Raw genomic sequence first — 15,842 nt, 5'->3', positions numbered from 1 at the left:
AAAAGGGCCGGAATCTGTGAATCATCTGTTGCATTTATGCTGGAATCAAGCAGATGCAGTGTCTAAGGGAATCAGCCTGGAAATTGTGTCTTGATGAAAATCTGGGAAGGACCTGTAAGGAACCCTGGAGACAAACCCATAGTGGCTATTTACCACCTTAAATCCCCACTCGTTTGAAGAAACTGTCATGTGGCTGGACAAAGTTAATGTGATATCAGATGTAAACCACCACCCACGATCTGTGAGGCAAAAGGAATGTCCCATTTATCATGGAATCTGCTTACTACCAACAGTCACCTCACCTCCAAATACAATCTATTTTTTCCTTTAAAAGTCTGTGAAATCAAGCATGAACCTGGGCTCCATTTGCACGTTTATGTTCACAGGTGTTTCAGTGTATCCAGCCCACACAGCTTCACCTCTCACTTTACTTTTCCCCCACCTGTATTTCAGTGACTTTTTTTTCATTGACACTGAAAAATCATGATCTCCTCCTCTCATTCTATTCCTCTTATGTATCTGCTTTCATACATCCAGAGGCAAAGAATATCTCTTGTTTTGCTACCCAGAGCTGTAGTTTGTCTGCTGAGGAGCCAACTGACACAGGGCTCTCCTCAGTGGCAGCACTGAGAGTCCCCAACTCCTCCTACACCATGGCATTTTGTCACATTTTGAGCTGACCCTCCCACTCCCCTGTGCAGAGCTTTATTCCAGGGCAGCAGAATGTTCTCCACGGAGGCCAAGCAAGACTGAAGAGCTTTGATTTTGTCCTGCTCCTTCAGGAGCACCCTCTTCACCTCTGTGCAAGATACATCTGGTGACTTGAGGGCTCCATCTCTGGGGGTGCACAGACAGGAAGGGGGTCTTATTACTGAGGATGCAAGCCTTGCAAACAGCAGTCTAACTCCTGGTCATTTTAATCCAGTCTCAGCATCTGTTGATGGCTTAGATCTTCTCAGCTTAGAGAGGTTTCTCTTGGTTTCTTGTGTGTGCTGTCCTGTCCTGTTGAAAATACTGTTTTTGTGGTCTAATCACACAAGGCAGAGGGACTCTGCTGCTTAAATGACAGCTCTGTGGTCAGGGGAAGTGTCTATGACTGACACTCAAAGGAAACAAAAAAATTAGGGGTGGAAGAAACATAGAAGCGATAAGTGCTTCCTAGACTGAGTTTATTTCTATTATCAGCATCAAAATGTGATTATTTCACAGAGTACTTTGGACAATGAGAGCAAAAGGCAATAGAGGAAGACATGTAACATATTCCACTTAACCATTCTGAATATGAGGGCCTCACAGCTGTAAAAAAAAAAAGGATAGGGAAGGGCCAGAGAAGGAGAACACTCCTAAAAATCTCCAAATAAAGTTTTCTGCTATGCTTTTCTCCTTTGTGAAACACTTTGGGCTGCAGTGGCTCTACATCTTTTGTCATCTTCTTGTATGTATAAACATCCATGGCAGCAAGCCATAGTCCATCTCCTGGCCAGTTAAATCTCCTTGGCAGCAACTTTCCACCAGCTACTTTTAACTCTTTTTCCTTTATTGTCAACATAGCATTTTACAAAACAAAGTACATGTAAAACTCTGAACTGCTGCTGAAAGTGTCTTAGCCCTGATGGTAGAGAACGCATTTTAAAACCTGTCACCTTTTTTTATTTCAACCCTACATCTCCTCTGTATCTCCACAAGGAGCCCATGTCACCACATGCACCATTAATTCTAGTACTTTCAAATCAAGCAGAAGAAATAAACTAGGCTGTAGCCCTTCCTTTGTGCTGCCATAATGAACCAACCTAGGCATTGTGAAGACAGAGTGCTGACATTTTAACTTTTAATGGAAGAATTTCTTTCCCACAGAAGTATCAACAGGGAACAGAGGATATCCTCCCTTTAAAATGTAAAGGCCAGGTTCCTCAGGTGGTTTTGAGCCAGCATGGGTACAGTCACAAGTGGGATGATGTAGAGGTGACTCTTACAGGACTGAAGGTGCAGCTGAGCTAAAGCAGTGGCCACTGTAAGTCACTGCTCTAGCTGAACAACCTTGGATCTGACACTCAGAACCCACCTGCTGCTTGCATGTCCTGTACTATGTCCAGCTAAATTCCAGTGATTCATCTCATTCACTGCCTTATTCTGTCAAATGACCAGGAATCCTCATCTCCCCAGCATCACACAATGTCCTTCAGGAGGACCCAGCCTCCAAGTCAGGTTTTATGGTCTCTCTTCTGTTACACCTTCACATCTTTATCAATTCCTAAACAAAAGCACAATTTTAAGAATTGGCAAGCTGCTTCTCTCATACGAGAAAGAAATGCTGCAGTTGTGATCTTTCCAATGGATGTGAGTGCTGTGAAAATGCTGAAACACTGGACTGCAGAAAGACCCTGCCATCTTTTTCCCCTCTAAATAGGTGGGTGGTTCCTAAGGACCCTCTGAGAGGGAGAAAGAGACTCACTCAACCTCACTGGGATACGTCTCCATGGCTGGTAGATCTTCTTCTAGAACAAGCTTCCAAGGCTTACCCACATGTCTCTGCTCACTCTCTGCCTCTTTCTTTTTCCCATCTGAGCCACCCTACCACATTCTACAGACTTTACAAGACATTTTTGATTCAGAGGAAGCTGCAGTGCATGTCAGAATATGGCTCTAATCCCATATTTCATTGTCCAGAGTTTTTGAAGAGTACAGTGAGTTCCTGAAGTTAAAGGAGTACATCAGTAAAACAATTAGGAGGTCAGTTTGACAAATGCTGCAGTACATTACAGCTCTTGAGGGGTTGTCAGTGTGGAACTTGGCTCTTGACTCTCCTCATTTTCCATTAAACTTGTAAAACTGCCTGTCAAGGGAAAGGAGAACTTTGTAAGTGAGACTTAAAACTCAACCAAGCAGAGCTGCTCAGAATATATGGTGGAAACAACCTTGCCTGGTTGGGACAAGTGAGGCATGAGGAGCTCTTTTCCCTCACTGAGACTATGCTACACATTGTCCTTGACTTGGTGTCACTACAGCAGACAGGGATGGAGGGCACCTGGCTAAATAAGGCACCAGCTGACATGAGAAAATGTACTGGGTGTCTCACTTACTTCTGGGCTTCACAAAACTTAATTTGAAGTATTATATTATTATCAAAATAATATCAAATTTATCAAATTATCAAATAATATCAAAATTAATTTGAAGTATTATATTATTATAAAAAAACTTAATTTGATAGTATAATTCACTGTGCTATCAAAGGAATTTTTTAAGAGCTAGGAAAAATAATTAATCAAACTTTATGTTAACTACTTAGAAGTGTAATCAAAATGATACCTGTTATAAAAATTTCATTAGTATATCTGCATTACAGATTGATTTATTCTTTTGGTGATGGCATAGTTTTGAAATTTAAGAGACATTTTCCAGAGGAGTTTCCTCATGCATTCCAGAAAATTGATGATCTGTTCCTGTTTGGACTGGTGTAAATACCTCTATGTAGACATTTCTACATTGTTTTTTTTTCTTCAGTCATGCTTCTGATGTGCTATTGTTAGTACCTTTCAAACACACCTTTATTAACCATGTTGCAGAGGTATATATACAGCTTATATAAACTTAGGCTCTATCAGTATGACAATATTTCAAAATACTTCAGGTACTTCAATATTTCAAGTACTTCTCTGAAAACCTTTACTTCAGTTTTCAGAGATTTGTTGTCTCGATAAGGCTATGAGCTACAGCTCAAGAATGATCTCCAGTACATTATCCACACTTTTCATTATCTAGCTTTATTAACAAATAAATTACACAATGTCTTTTGATATCATGTAGCAATTGTTTGCTTGATGTTTTGTTGGGATGTTTTTGTAAGGGCCATGTACCTGTCCTCAGGAATATTCTCCTATGACTTTAAATATACCTGACATTTAACTTGACTTTTATCTTGCTCTTTTCAGTTTGCCTCTTGTTCCCATTGGGGTATCCCATGTCTTCACACAGCACACATGGAGCTCCTTGTCACACATCCTGTGGATGCTAAAAGTTTATAGAATTCAAAAGCTGACTGCAGAAATTAGTAGGTGAAAAGTGTACTGAAGGCAATTAAAGAATTTAAACCTGCTTTTGACAAACATATACCATGAATGAATGTGTCATTCACTTATTTCTGATGCCTCTGAACAATGCTGTAAATAGCTTTACCTTTTCAAGTCCCTTTTAAAGAAGTCAGACAGAGTCTTTTAAATCTTGTGCTAATAAAACACACCATGGATACTGACTGGCACCAGAAACAGCATTTTTGAAGAGAATGGCCCAGAAATTGTCTTTTAATAGCCGTATTTTAGTCAAATATTGAGTGGCCATTTATCTCAACCTCAGGGCTACTTCTGTTGTTCCTTTCACTTCCTGCATGATTCCCTTATACTGCTCAACTGAACTAATGCAATGTACTTCTCAAGGGACTGTACCCCTAACCATACCAATAAATACTATTTATATGAACCAAGGAAATTTACTTGCCTTGATGTCATGATCCTGTGTGACTGGGCAAGCCAGCTTATTAAACATCCTGAATTTTGCCTCAGGAATGACTGGCTTACCTTTCTGCTGGACATTCAAATAATGAGAGGAGGAGTCAGTTCCCAGACTTTTTGAGGAGTACAGTAGTAGCCCAAGTAACTGTGGTGAAGAGTTAAGTGCATTGGGGCCATTTAAGCTGCTTCACACTGGTAGTCTCTGTGACTGATTTCTGAGCCTGTACCAGACCCTTTACAGAGAAACAGTGTAAATTACAGTAGCACAGAGGAGATGGAATAAGTAGCTGGACAGTCATACCTATCAATGGTCCTGGAAGACAGAAGGTGCAGATATGGTGTCTGGTATTGTTCAGTATGGTCACTGATGGCCTAGGATATAAAGTACATTACATTTGTAGAGGATATAAAGTTGGAAGAAACTGTTGAGTATTTTAGAGGAATTATGCTGTTAGACTGACAATTCAAAATTATTTTGAAAAATTATTGTTTTGGTTGTGGAGTCACCTACACTGGAGATATTCAGGAACTGTTTGGATGCAATCCTGTGCAATGTGTTCTAAAATGATCCTGCTGGAGCAGGGGGGTTGGACCAGGTGATCCACTGTGGTCCCTTCCAACCTGTGATTCTGTGAATATTGCCCAGTCATTTTGCATCACCCTTAAAGTATGATGTGTCCCACAAAGAGTGTGATGACACAGGGGCTAGAGGGAAGCAAAGGGAATGTCTGTTAGCCTAGAAAGCATGACATGAAAAGAAAGATAAACAGATTGATCATGTTCAAAATAAAAAAGAAAATACTTCAGGAACACACAGGACACACAGAAATCTCACGAATGACCAACTTCATTTCCAAGGAATGCACTACCATAGTGGTGACTTGTAGGAAAAAATACAAAAATCCTTCAAACCTGCAGTGTGCCGCAGTAAAGCAGGAGAGGAAATCAAAGACATGCTGGAGGCCTTCAGGCTTAGTGCTGACAAGGCACTTGTTGGGTGAGAGTGCAAACATTATCTTGACAAATACAGACATACCCCATACCTGATGGTGACCCATACTTGCAGCTGTCCTCTCCATGTTAAGATTTTTCCTCGAAAGGACCCCATTAATGTGTAGACATCCAGACAGATTTGCTTCACTGCAATGCTTTTGCCTGAGGAATCACCTTAGCAAACATCTTGGGAGTCTGACATGATCTAGCTTTGATGAACCATCATGTAGCTGAAGCCATTTTTCACTTACCTCTAAGAATTTTCTCAGTCAAAGTAACAGGGCATGGAGTTGCTGTTCCTCTCCCTCCCTCTGCCTCTAGTAGACAGCTTTCCTGCTCTCCAGCAATCTCCAATAACAATGCTTCAACCTCAACTTCACTGATTTACCCAAAGTGTTGCTCAGGACTTTACAAGACAGATACCAATTTTTTCAACTTTTGGGTTGTGATTTTCCAGGACCTGCCACAAGAAACAGCCTAACTTATGCTAACATCATCTTTTACATTCTCTTGCTTACTTTATGCTCTCTATAAATACTCACCTTAATTTGTTCTTTTCATTGAAAACTGAGGCAATGTATTTATTCAATATTTGGAACAGCCTTCATCTCATCCCTGGCATTTATCCACCACATATCTTGCTTCTTTGAATCACTTCTATTTGTGTAGTTGAAGAATTCTTTGCTATCTGTTATCCTTTTCTTTGCAACATTTCATTCAGCTAGATTTTTATCAATTTTTTTTCTCTCATCCTGCAGTTTCCAACTCAGCAAACTGTACTTCCATTTCCTGTAGGTCCATTCATTTTCAGGTAGTTACTTATCCACTAGCTGCATGCTTATTCTTGATCTATTCAACCTCTTTTATGAGATGTAAGTGCTGTACAGGATATTCCATTTTGGATTTAAACTAAGTCCATGATTCTTCCATGCTCAAATGCTAGGTCCATGCAGCCTCATCAGTAATTTTTCATAGTTTCTTAATGTTTTCCCTCTGATATCCAAGACTGTAGGATATTTTTGTAGATCTGTTCTTGGTTCTCGAGAATTTTGCAGTAAATAATGTTAGTCATTCATCAAAGACTATTTTCTATGATCAAATTATTTTTAAAGGATTTATAATATCTTTATATTTTACTGAAAAGAATTTTAGAACAGCTTCCCTTTAGGCTGTTGAGTCTGAACAGCGACTGCTAGTAAATAAAAGGTTTATTGCCCATCAGACCTGATAATAAATGCTGTGTATGGTCTTTGTTTTGCATTGAATTGAAGTCTTCCCCAATCTTGCTGTTATTTACTGTTGGTGAAAACTTCTATTCATAGCCATCCCCAAACCTGAGAGTCTTTACCAGATTTTGGGACGTTTGTATCACTCTCATCCACTACCACTTTCAAATTTGTTATTTTCACCATTACCATCTCTGTTTTCTCAATCTCTTACTTCATTAATTTCTATTAAAAACTAGTAATTAATAGTACAAATATTACCTCTACCCTATTTTTTCTCCTTTCTTCTACCTCTTCAGGTTAGAGGGTGCAAAGAGAAAAAAGTGGATTTGTGTTTGGCCTTAGCTCCTGGCTTACTTATCTTTATACACTACAGGGGTAGTACCTGAGAAAGCTGTCTCTTTTCATCTAACAGCTTGGGGAAATCTGCCAAAGACTGAAGAACTTAAATACATATGTGTACATATATATTTAGAAGTTGGAACAGAAGAAAAACAATAATGTTAAGTAGAGTTGTGCCTTTTGCAAGGGGGAGAACACAACATAAGCAAAGCACTTGGCAGCCTATCAAAAACACTTTTCACAAAAAAAAAATTATGTTCTCTGCTATAGGGAAATCAGGCAAAAGGAACAGCGGACATCAAAACAGCACAATGCCTTTGGCTGTTTCTTCTCAGTTGTTGCTAGACTCTGTTGCAGGCAGAAGTCACACAACCCTGCAGTAAGTAGCACTAGAAACAACAGCTGGCAGTTCCTGGGCAAGATCCTGACAAGAGTCAGAATCTGCAGAAGGAATAAAAACTGAGGCAGTGAGGTTGAGAAATTGGGAGACACCATGTAAGAAAAAGAACAACTCTGTTCTCTTGACTATTGACATCCCTTGACTATTGACATTTCCTGTCTTAGCCTACACCTGCCTTAACCCACGTCACTGAGACGCCAGCTTTAGTAATTTACTCAGTATTTCTGATTGCTGTTGAATTTTATTTCTGATTTTTATATATAAATATATTTTTTCAAGTGAAGAAGAAAGCTGAAAGGAAAGTTTGAGACAATTCTGATCTCTACCAGGTGTCAAGAAGAAATCCAGACGTGCCGCCAAGGCTGAGACACGGCTAGGACATATAATGAATGAAGCTGCTGACGGCTGCACAAGCCCTGGTCCGTGCTTCCCCCGAGGGCCGGCACCGGAGCCGCGGTGAGCGGGGCCGTGTCGGGCAGGGCGGCCGGGTCCCCCCGCGGCGGGGGCAGCGCCGCTCGCTCCGCCCCGGCCCAGCCCGGCCCCGGCCCCGCCGCGCCCCGCGGGGCGGACCCGCCGCGCCCCGGGCAGCGCCGCCGCGGAGCCGAGCGGAGCCGAGCGAGCGCCCCGGGAGAGGATGGTCCCGCCGCCCGGCCCCGCCGTGCCGGGCCCGCTGGCCGTGCTGGACCCCACAGGTGAGCCCCGGCGTGCGGCGGGGCTGGACGGCCGGGCTGCCCCGGGCTCGGCGCCGCTGCCCCGGCGCTTCGGTCGATGGCACGGGACGGGACGGGACCGGGGCTGTGCCCGGGCTGAGCCCCGCAGAGCGGCGGTGCAGGGGGGCTCAGCCCGAGATCCCGGCGCGGTGCGCGCTGCCGCTCATCCGCTCGTGTTTAAAAATACCGGCTCGTCTTCAGAGCTTTCAGTGCGCTGGGCGAATCCCTCTGCTGGAGGTTGAACGTTCGGAGGAACAGCTTGGTACGGGACGCGGACGGGAAATTAATGCGGGAGGCGTCGTGCTGCCGCTGGAGCAGGCGGCGGTGCCCGCAGGTGCGGGGCTGGGGGCACAGGTGTTGGGTTCGTGCCCGTCCTCCTGGTTCTCCTAATTGAATGGCTTGTGTTTACAGCGTACGTCCTGAAATACAAACACATAGGCAAAAGAAAGGTCAAGTATTTCCTTATTCCAGCGGAATTTGTTAAAGTTTAGAAAATACAGAAGTTACTGCGGGCAATTACTCTGTGTAACATTTGAAAGGACAAGCAGAGGCTTTGCTATGCACTTAACAGCTAAGTGAAAAATGTACCAGATCTTAATTTTTGTCTTAAACTTGGAAGAAAAATTATGTTGGTGTTGAAAATGTGGCCGTGGAAGAAGTGCTGTAACTTAAAAACATTTTCAGGTAGTCATGGGAAAAAGAAGAATCTGTATGCCAGCTTTAAACTAGTGATTAGCTGCTCATTAAATTATTTATTGGTGAAACAATTGCTGCCAGACAATGAGGTCATAGTGATACTGCATGCTATCACTTACTATAGCCATACTACATAGTGTATCAGGGCTTGTGGGACTGCTTTTTCATTTTGTTCACTACGGATATTTTGTAGTAGAATTGTAAACTGTTTCCCATGGTCTTGAATATATAATGCACTTGTAAAAGCTTACTCAACAAATTAATAAAAAAGGTAAGAGATGGGCCTGATAAAAGCTTCTGTCTTGTGGCTTGAAATGAATGCTGTTGCATCTGGTTTAATTAGTTCAGCACTCTGGACAAGTCAAGCATTTAATCAGAAAAGGGAAAGTAATCACCAGCAGCAGGTGTGAGCATCTCTTTTAAGCATCTCAATCCGTCACATTTAATTTTGAGAGGCAATGTAGGATTAATTCAATTTCACTGGCATGAAACAGTTTTTAAAATACACAAAACTGTAGTTGAGAGAGAGATGGCACTGAAGTGAATGTTGCAGCAATTAAAAATTTATAATCTAGCTCCAAAAAACTCCTCAAAATTTTCTCAATAGCAGCAAAACAGCGGATACATTTGGTACTAAGGTTTGTCTGTGGTGAATTTCCACTTAAATTATCTATTTCTGTGAGCATAATGCCACTCTGAAATATGTCACAATTTTTAGTAGTATCCATTACCTAATAAAAATGCAGTATTTTTTTTCCTGTTACAAGAGTTTCCTTCTTTTTCTCATGGTAAGATGCTAATAAACATCGGGCTGGGGCATTACTTGAAAGAAATGTTTCCATTTTGATCACCATACCTAGACCAAAGAAGGAGGTATGGAATTATATAGTGCCAATATTCAGCAAATGTGATTATAATCCCAGCTAACTGCTATGTCCTACAGCGACTTTTTTCCTCACCAAAAATTATGCCACACTTTTTAACTTTATGATGTCTGAAGATAGATTTTAAAAGAAGTAGTGAAGTTAGCAAGGTATAGTTTCTTTGGTCTAAATGTAGACTTTTTAAAGTTTAGTAGCAGATTGTATGGTGATTTTCCAAGGTGGAGAGATGCTGTTTCATTCTATTCTTTCCTTCCCTTGGCCCCTGGACACATTCTGTGCCATGGGCATGTTTCATCATTAATTAATTCATTCCCCTCTTAAACTCACTCTTTGCTTTGTTCAAATCCAGACCCTCCTATTCATGATTAGACCCACTGCTTGGCAATCTCACACATACCCTCCCCACAAAACTATTTATTTTTCCGTAGTCTTCCTATAAATTTAATTTAATCCCCACCCATTGCAAACAGAGCATTGTAATACAATTTTGTTTGCTGGCAGAACAGGCAGAAGTTTTTTCTGAGTGCAGCAGAGTGTGGACACTTTTCTTTTTGCTCTCTGGAGGGTGGTCTCAATTTCCCTCCTGACAGGCCTTTCTCTGTCCCAGGGAGGCAGCAGTCTGGTGTCTCCCTGCCTTGTCCTGGTGGTGTTTTCTCACTTTCCACTGTGGAAGCAGGGCTCAAGCAGATACTTTTTCTGAGAGATGTTTAGTGAGCAAAGCAGAGAGTGTTTCTGTGGCTGTTCCTTTTTGTGCACAGTTTAGGTCTGCACCAGGCAAAGCACAAGCCTGTCATGTGGAAGTTCTGTTAGCTCTCTAATTTATCTGTAGTGCCTATTGCTGCAGTTAATACTGCAAAAATCTCAGTGCCCAAGGCTCAGTCAATAATTCACTGGCCAAAACTGCTGAAGAATATTGCCAATAGATATTAATAGCATATTCACACCCTCTATTGAACCCCAACCTCAAGCTAATGCTAATAAGGATAGGAGAAGGTTTCTTCCTACAAGCTTGGTTTTTTGCTATGCTAAATATAAGAATTTAAAGTTATAATTAAATTGCATTAAGGTCCAGACTAGGAGCTTAATAATATTCATACCAATCATTGCTAAAGAAGTTGAAGGTAATAAATGTCAAAATTATTCTGAGAGTTACTTCAGTACTAAAAAATTGGAAAGCGAATAGCCTCCTTTAACTGTTTCCTGCACTCCAGGAACATTGGTGTTGGGAGAAAATTCAGGCTACGAATATTGACTGCAATGTTTCCTCTGCTCTTAATTTAACTGCTGTTCTTGTGTATGGCCAGCCTGCAGTCCAAGCCTTGCCACAGAGTGTCAGGGAAGAAGGCTGGGCCAGGCACGCTGCCTGAGCTGGAGACAGGGCTCCTGAGTCTGGCATGGGGCTTTGGCTGGCAGGTACATGAAAAACAGACCCAAATAAACTGCATGGCAACTGCCACAAACAGCAGGAAACAAAGGCTTGAAACATCTTGGGACCCAACATGACTGAAATTGCAAAAGGAAGCCTTTTAATTGTGGGCACCCTTTGCAGCAGTAACTTCTGAAGTTATTAAGCTGCTTTGCAAATATTGCATTGGCCTCCCAGTATGCTGGTGGCTTATATGCATGTAATTATACATACTTTGATAGAGTAAAGATTTTTACTGTTGTGACTAATAAAAACCAAACAGCCATGATAAAACCAATTTAGGCTGATTTCTATCCATCTTCTCTGAGCATGTGGAAGTCTTTGAGAATAAGGCATGTGCCAGCCTCTTCTCCAGAAAGGGCCTTTCTATGCTCCTGCACATAAGTCATCTCTCCTAAGGGTGGAGTTCATAGCTAATGATGTGGTTATTTATCAGAGTTTCCTAGACTATGAAAAAGGGGAGATACAATTGGATATTTGCCTCTATTTTGAGATGCAGGTGGTAAAAGATCAATAAATATGAGGGTTGAAGAGTATTGCATTCATAAATTTCTTCTGGCATGTGTAAATTTCAGTGTCAAAATGTAGTTCATACAAAAAAATGTCCCTACAAATAATGACATCTTTTTCTATTCTGTCTCACTAAATCCACATCAGTTTTTTTTCCAATTACAAATAAGAGCATGCTTTTCCTTAGACATTTTCCAGCAACTCAGAGCGATAAAACTCATGTATTTCATTATTCATAATCAGAACTCAGGAGGAGGGGTTGGACCCATAGTTTATCTCCATCCAGTTTTATCAACCTTTGCCAGTACAGGTGCTACTCTGAGAAAACTTGGCTCCTCAGGCACTTTTCAGTGGTTTCAAGAAGTCTTGGCTGAGGAGCATGTCCCCCACTGGCTTTGGGAAGGTTTGTGTTCCTATGTCCCTTTAGAGTATGTCTACATTGCAGCTGCAGCTTCATATCAGAGGATATGAGCCCACATAACCCAACCCACTTTCAGTCTGGCTGTCTTGACTATCATAAAACCCTAGAAGAATTCAGGTAGGAAGGTACCCAGCTGCAATTCCAGCCTCCTGCTCAAAGCTGGGTTAACTGTGAAGTCAGGCCAGGTTGCTTAGTGCTTTTTCTGCTTGAATCCTGAAAACCTCCAAAGCTGGAGAGGGCACAAGTTATTTGGGCAACCTGTTCCAGTATTTGACCATCCTAATGTTGATTTTTTTTCCCCCCTTGTACCCAGTCTGAAACACTTTTTTGTGTTTCAGTTTGTCTGCTGGATTTTTTCCTCCCGCTGTGCACCATGATGAAAGTCTGAGTCTGTTCTCTTGACAGCAACTCAAAGGAATTGGAAGACTGCAACTAGCCCTGCCAAAAGTAATCTCATCTTCAGTCTGAGCAAGCCCCATTCCCTCAGCCTCTTCTCATACAGAGAGAGCCAGCCCCTGACCTTCTTTGCAGTTCTCTGATGAATTCATCGCAGTTAATTTATGTATTTCCCTATACTGAGGGCCCAAAACTGAGTGCAATATTGTGTCATCTAAAAAGTTCTGAATAGATGGGTGTTGTTGCTCCTCTGATCCACGAATGATGCTCCTGTTAGTACGGGATTCTGTTGCCAGGGCACACTGCTGGTTCATGATCAGCTCATCATCTACCAATACCCCCAGGTCCTTTCCTGCAGAGCTGCTTTGCAGCCCTGCAGTCCCTGACCTGCATCATTGCAATGCACTGTTCCTTCCTTTGCTCACAACTTGGCATCATGTTAAAAACCTTGCTAGAATTTAGGCAAAAGACATCCAATGCTCCTCAAGTCCAGTCTTTTTGCCATAGCTGGCACCTGGGCTGGTCAGACATGACTTGGCTCTGGTAAATCCATCCTGACTGTTGCCAATCACCTTTTCCTTCTGTGCCCAGAAATGTCTAACAAGAAGACTTACTCCACCTTTTTGGTCCCAGCATCCCAGGAACCAAGGTGATGTTGGTTGGTTTATAATTCCCTGAATCTTCATTTTGGCCTTTTTAAAAACAGGTGGAGCATTTGCCTTTCTTCAGTTTTGGGGATTCTTTAATCTCCATGACTTTTCAAAGATGATAAGTTATGGCAAGGGCATCAGATATTGTTTACAATCTGGAAGATATATTGAATTAATATTTTAATCTGTAGGAATGACAGCTGATTTGGGGAGCTGCACATCTGAAATCTACATTTCCCTCTTGGCCATGTGAACTGGCTTCTCTGAAAGAACTCCACACACTTGGTGAAACACTGGTTGCTAACAAAGAATCTTTCTGCTTCCATGTGCCCAGTAAGCCTCCATGGATTAACAGGGAATTGCCAGAGGAAGATAGCAGAGACACAGACCAGAGGAGAGGTGTTGGGCGAGTCTTAGGAATTAATTTTTTATCTCTAGCAGAAAGACTTTGTACATGCAGGTGAAAGAGGCTTTTGTAAGCTCAATAGATGGTATTTGTCTTTAAGAAAGTTGCTTTTATTTCATACTAGAAGACTGGAACCATTTTGACTGGTTGTTCTACTGGAGAAATGTCAGGGTACACAGCTTGTTATTATAAATTCATTTTTTTACTGATTGAAATGATTTGACTTGGTTTGCAAACATCACTAATCTAGTCTGGCTTTTGAACTATAAACATTTAACTGAGTTATGTGACTTTAAAATGGCCACAAAACTCAAGTGACTCATTGCAAATGGCTTTGGCTTTCATTTTGTTTTTCCTGCATTTCCCTTGCTTTTGCTTCCAGCAGTGCCCCCAGAGCCTAAAACACACAATCCTGCCTTCCCCTCTCACCTCCTGCTACCTGCTGAGGGCTGCTGCCTGCAGGCTTCAGTGAACATCACAGTCCCTGCCTTCTCCCGAGGCTGGGCAGTCAGGCAGCTTCCTGAGAACACAGGGGAGAGAGATTGGCCCTGCTGTGGCCAGGCTGTGCTTTCTCAGGAGCTCCATGCTGCCCAGGTGCAGTGTAGGTACCATGGCCCAGTGCTACAGGGTGATCCTGCACACTCCACAGTGAGAACACCAAAAATGGGGACCACAGTTTGATCCACTTGGGTGTCTTTTGTTAGTTAGAGTCATGTATTAATGGCTTTTTTAGTCATACACAAGTCTGTGCTGTGGGCTGGGGCCCTGGTGTGAGTAACCTCTGGCTACAGCTCAGATCTGCCTCTGGATAACCAGGGTAAGTGCCTTGGAGGAGGCTGCAAGCTGGAGGTGAGTATGCTGGTTTTCACTTTGGGGTATCTGGGCCCAAATCCCAGTGAGACTGAAAGGATTTCACTGAGCAGCCTCTGCTGGAATAGTCTCATGTATCATTACCTGATAAACTGTTACAGCTTTGCTTCAAGGATACAGATTTCTTACCCCAGTAAACATGAAGAGCACATTCATTTTCATGATAGCATGCAGACTGCCTGCTAATCATGTTTAAAATATTCATTTTTAAGTTCAGGCCAGATAGAGTCAAATTGGCATTTCACACAGGTAAGAATTTAAGGCCTGCAGGATCTCAACAATGTGAACAACAATTAAAAATGTTACTGAAGACAAGGCATAATTATCATTGTTATCATCATAATTATCATATAATTATCATTGTCACTGACTTCCAGTTCAGTTTAATAAAAACTCATCTCATGTCTGTACCCAATGCATGTGCATTAAGCTATACTCTAGCTAACTCTGCAGGTTTTAATTCCTTCTGTTGTCTGGCTGCAATTTTCCTTAGTGGGAGAACAACAGAGGATTATCTACAGAAAAGAGTAACAAAAGAAAATCATAATTTTGTATTTGTTCTGCCATGATTGCAATTAAAAGCTCTTTTTCTTTTTCCCTCTCCCCCCTCACTCCCTACAGGACAGTTTGCAAAAAGGAAGAAGACTTCCCTTTGGTTCACAGTTGCACTGCTGGTGGTGTCTGTTTTCATACTCACCATAGGTCTGGCAGCTACCACACGAACAGAAAATGTCACTGTGGGAGGCTACTACCCAGGCATTGTTGTAAGTAAAAACCCCATTTTAGAATATTAGGTACATCCAAATAGGTGATTATCAGCTGTAAATGGGAAGTTCTAACTGATTGAAAAAAAAAAAAAAAACAAACCCATTAGTCCCATGTCATTTCACAGGAGAGAGATGCTGCTTTGTTTTGATCTAGTTCTACTGTGTTGTAAGGCAGGGGGGTAAACTATTTTTCTGAAGTGCCCCAAAGGGCAGGCTTTTAGGGAATGGAAGGAGTTCAAGACTGCACTGTGCTGGGCTCAGGGAACTGTGTGAAAACCTGTGCTGGACTCCCACTGGTCTCCATTAGAGGTGGGTGTCTGTGTGACTGGACAGTAGGCACGGGATAGATTTGAACAACCCTTTAGAAGTTTACTGCTTTGGTAGAAGGAAGAGCCACTCCACTCTTGTGTCTGTGTGCCAGGAATTCTGCTGTGTCCATGGCAGGGGCAGGTGGAGGCTAATCCCTAACATCCTTTCTTGCAGGCTTCCTTCCAGTTCTCTCATACAAGATCCTGTTTCCAAAATCCTTAGTCTTGTTTTTGCCTTGGGAACAGACTGTTAGAAGCTTTCCTGCAGTGGGCACAAGGTTCACGCTCTGCCTGCTTTGCCCTGTGGTGCCTCTGTGGCTTCTGGGGAG

The 15,842-nt window shown here is 42.1% G+C and overlaps 1 protein-coding gene across 1 annotated transcript in view; it reads left to right on the top strand.

Moving 5' to 3' along the window:
• The first annotated feature begins 8,103 nt into the window (after window positions 1-8,103).
• The window catches only part of TMEM255B (transmembrane protein 255B), a 66,862-nt gene continuing 59,123 nt past the window's right edge, over window positions 8,104-15,842 (top strand). Inside the window, exons 1-2 of the mRNA XM_054271886.1 lie at window positions 8,104-8,161; window positions 15,060-15,202. Coding sequence (XP_054127861.1) covers window positions 8,104-8,161; window positions 15,060-15,202 — 201 coding nt within the window. The remainder of the gene's footprint in view (window positions 8,162-15,059; window positions 15,203-15,842) is intronic.

The sequence above is a fragment of the Melozone crissalis genome, unplaced genomic scaffold (assembly GCF_028551555.1).
Source record: "Melozone crissalis strain CALT ecotype California unplaced genomic scaffold, PUWL_Pcris_2 ptg000013l_1, whole genome shotgun sequence".
Lineage (NCBI taxonomy): Eukaryota > Metazoa > Chordata > Aves > Passeriformes > Passerellidae > Melozone > Melozone crissalis.
Note: the sequence above shows the minus strand (reverse complement) of the source record. Positions and strands in the feature narration are given on the sequence as shown.